Consider the following 3,604-nt stretch of genomic DNA (forward strand, 5'->3'; position numbering starts at 1 on the left):
TGCCTTAGTGGTACGAATCGCGGAAAACGCGATAAAAAATCCTTACGTCTACATTCCACCGTTTGTCATTACAAAAATAGTTATTCGGGGGGTTTTTGGGGTCGCAGAATCTGATTTTCAGCTCAAAAATTTTGTCATACTAAAGTTAAGCCCAGTAGGGGGGAGGAAATGTCGATAAAATAATTTTATAATTTGTTTAACAGTGCTGTCTGACTTGTTTGTAATATTTTAAGTTAATTACAGCATAAAATTTAAAAAAGACTAACAGAGGTAGCGATTGTATGAGAGAGAAAGATATTGAGCGCACGGATACTAAGAAGTCAATAGTTTGTATAAATTCACTCTTCAGATATTGAACAATTTTTCATTTACTTTTATAGAATGAAGTGATGCATTCATTTTATGCTATTAAAGTATATAAATAGTTGTAAATAACAGAAATACAAGAAATTATGTGACTATTGTACTTAATCGCGTGTTGCATTTTTCGGAATCGAGGTGAATGCTTGAAATTTATATTATTAGATAGCCTATAGTACAAGGAATGTAACTGTCAGAGCTGAACTTGCGCATCCTTGCGACTTCGGAGTAATAACCAATTATATTGGTAACAATCACGCGGCTGGGCGCAGCGCGTAATAAGTATCTGTGCCCGGCCAACATGTTTCTATATTCCTGAAAATATTAAAGAAAGCATAATTAAGTAAAATAAAGTGACACTAATGAGTATGCAAATATAGAAATATAGAAATATAAGTTTACGTTAACTTACATTTCATTCTAAGAACGTGTGCTCCACTTGTTTTGTGTTAAAATAAACGTTTTAAATAACACTAATCGTCGTACTTGGATTGATGTAATTTTCTGTAACTGATTAATTACATAAATTTAAAGTAAAATGAATATTTATAGGAGTAGTATATGTATTTATTCCTTTAAACAGATAATATTTATTGTTTATTTAAAAGTTGTTCTTGGAATAAATATCTAGGTAGTATGAGTTAAAAGAATGCAAATAATAGTCAGCTGTGATTGTATATACCTAACCTAACTTCACGCTTCACTATCTATATATATATACATATATAATTCAAACGTTGTCATAGCAACATTTAAAGCATAACAATACAATAAGGAGACTATTTATATACAACATTGTGACTGTCAAATTATGATATATAATTGAATACTTTTTTCTCCCACATTAAATGAGTACGTTAAATACAAAGAAGTACTTGGTGACTGCAATTGTGCAGTACTCCATATTATTCTTCGACATTTTCGTCAACTCGTTTGCTAGCTTTTCTCGACAACGTCCAGTTAATTTATTAATTCTTTATGTGTACGTATTTCTTTGCATCTTATTCTATTAAATTCCATGCATAATTAATATTCTTTTCGTTTTATTTTTAAGAATCCAAGATTTTTGTCTTGTTATAACTCTGACGATTCTACTAGTCAATTTCTTTTCCACCTACATCTTCCAGGTAATTGTTCAGAGAAATTCATAATAAAAATTTGACATTTAATATTTAAATAACGTGCTACTCTAAAAACTTTTTATAACATTTTTATATAGGTAGGTTTAATACAGTTGCTGTACATGAAATTTCGTATAACATTAATATTATGTATCACGTACATGATATTAAGTATTAGTCTTCACACGTGGGATATTAAAATGCATTGGTCGTCACCTCTTGCGTATCACTGGACGATAAATTTTCATATTCTTTATTCAGTGCACAGAGGAGGTAATAAATCAATAAATGAAAATATAAACTGAATAATATGCCAGACGTGTTCAAGCCTTTTTCATGTTTTACTATGTTTAAGTTGCAGTTTTATATTACTATTACTATAAGAGAGCATCTCTCCGAATTGCAGATCCAAGGTTTTATGAAACTTCTGTATGGGCACAAAACCAATTTAGTCTTCCGTAATCAATTTCTGTATTTCTACTTTGTAATATAAATAATAAAAATATAAAATGGCAGAAAAAAATGTACTTTTAATACCTTTCTTTGAATCAATTATGCAATTTGGTAATAACAATCATTATATTTGAGTGAATTTCTTAATGTAAGAATAATCCATATGTATGTAGAGTATAAAAATTATTATTGTAAAGTACCTTTTTTACAGTTGTATTAACATTTTACAAAAATAAAGTGTAAAGTCTTTGTACAGAGTTCGTAAATATGGGTATCATATTTAAATTAATATTAAACATACATAACACATACTATATACACCATTACATTACCATTCAAGTACGGAAATATAAGTTGCTAGAGACAAACAAACGAGGAAATATACTAATTGTAACAAAACTATCAATCATGATATAAAATGCTGAATTTGTACTAGTTAGTATTTTTAAATGTCAGCTAATATTATAAGAATGCACATTTCCACACAAGTCCACCAATGCAAAAATAGAAGTTGCAAATAATTTGTTACATTTACAATTTCATTTCTTACAATGTTCATTCTCATATTATTTTTAAAGGGGCGGTATTGCTAACGTATATCTAACAAACGAATATCTCAATGATGCCAGTAACTTAACATATTTTCGGTATATATTTCAGTGTACGTATCACAAGTTGCTTGTGTAATTGCATTTGCATATTTATTGCAAATGAACTACTGCTAAGATTGATGTGCAAATAAATACGAAGATTGAATTAATCAATATTGTAATTATTTTAACATAATACTAATTGCATTGAAATTTTATTTCCAATGCTTCATAATGGTATATAACATTTAACTACTAGTCGTGATACATTATATGGTGTCAAATTTGAAATCTATTCTTTTTTCTATTACTTTTTGAGTAGGGTATTTATTTCCTTCACTTCTATTATACCCTTTAGGCTTTTGAAATTCTTATACAACACTTTTGAAATCCAAATTCTTTTAAAACTAATAATATAATATTATTGAAAACTTAACAAGAGATGATCAAAGTCGAAATAAATTTCAAATATATTGCCTGTAGCTTGAAAGTATGAAATTTCATCTGAAACTTTGATGGAAACTTCTTTGAAATCCATTAACTGATAATGCTAACGAAAAGACACTGACTGAAAGTACAATAATGCAGACTCAATGAATTGTACTTAAAGCAAAATTAGTTAGTTATTTATAAGCATGCTTAGAGATCCATTCTAAACTTCAATCATCTAAAAACAATCAACTTTTTAATGATTGTTTTCACATACCACAAAATAGTACTTTAAAATAATCTCAGTACGATTTAACATTTTCCTTAAACCGTATGATTGCCATGGAGAAAGAGCAATTTGTCTATCAGATGAGGAGGTAAAGCGGCTCGCCTTGTATCATACAGAACTTGCACCTCCGCTGGGATTCTAGAAGGTGGTGCACAACATGCAGGCACATAATTATATCTACAAGCCAGCTTCCTTAAATGTGGACACTGCGGAAATTTTAGCCCACCACTAAAGCGGACAGCAATCAAGAGGAGCGGTCGCTTCCGAATGATATTGTACAAGTGCAAGATCTGCCTTCTCCTCTGCAGGCATTCCACTTTTTGTCGAACATAAACCACCAAGTAAAAGTTCCATACCTAAAT

At 29.7% G+C, this 3,604-nt stretch overlaps 1 protein-coding gene across 1 annotated transcript; it reads left to right on the plus strand.

The window, feature by feature from the left end:
- The first annotated feature begins 1,208 nt into the window (after nt 1-1,208).
- LOC107186699 (transmembrane protein 138) lies at nt 1,209-1,943 on the plus strand. Its single transcript, XM_015574630.1, has 4 exons — nt 1,209-1,342; nt 1,415-1,487; nt 1,580-1,754; nt 1,837-1,943. The coding sequence occupies exons 1-4, from the start codon at nt 1,209-1,211 to the stop codon at nt 1,941-1,943; spliced, it is 489 nt and encodes a 162-aa protein (XP_015430116.1).
- The last annotated feature ends 1,661 nt before the right edge of the window (nt 1,944-3,604 follow it).

This window comes from Dufourea novaeangliae, unplaced genomic scaffold (assembly GCF_001272555.1).
Source record: "Dufourea novaeangliae isolate 0120121106 unplaced genomic scaffold, ASM127255v1 scaffold84, whole genome shotgun sequence".
NCBI lineage: Eukaryota > Metazoa > Arthropoda > Insecta > Hymenoptera > Halictidae > Dufourea > Dufourea novaeangliae.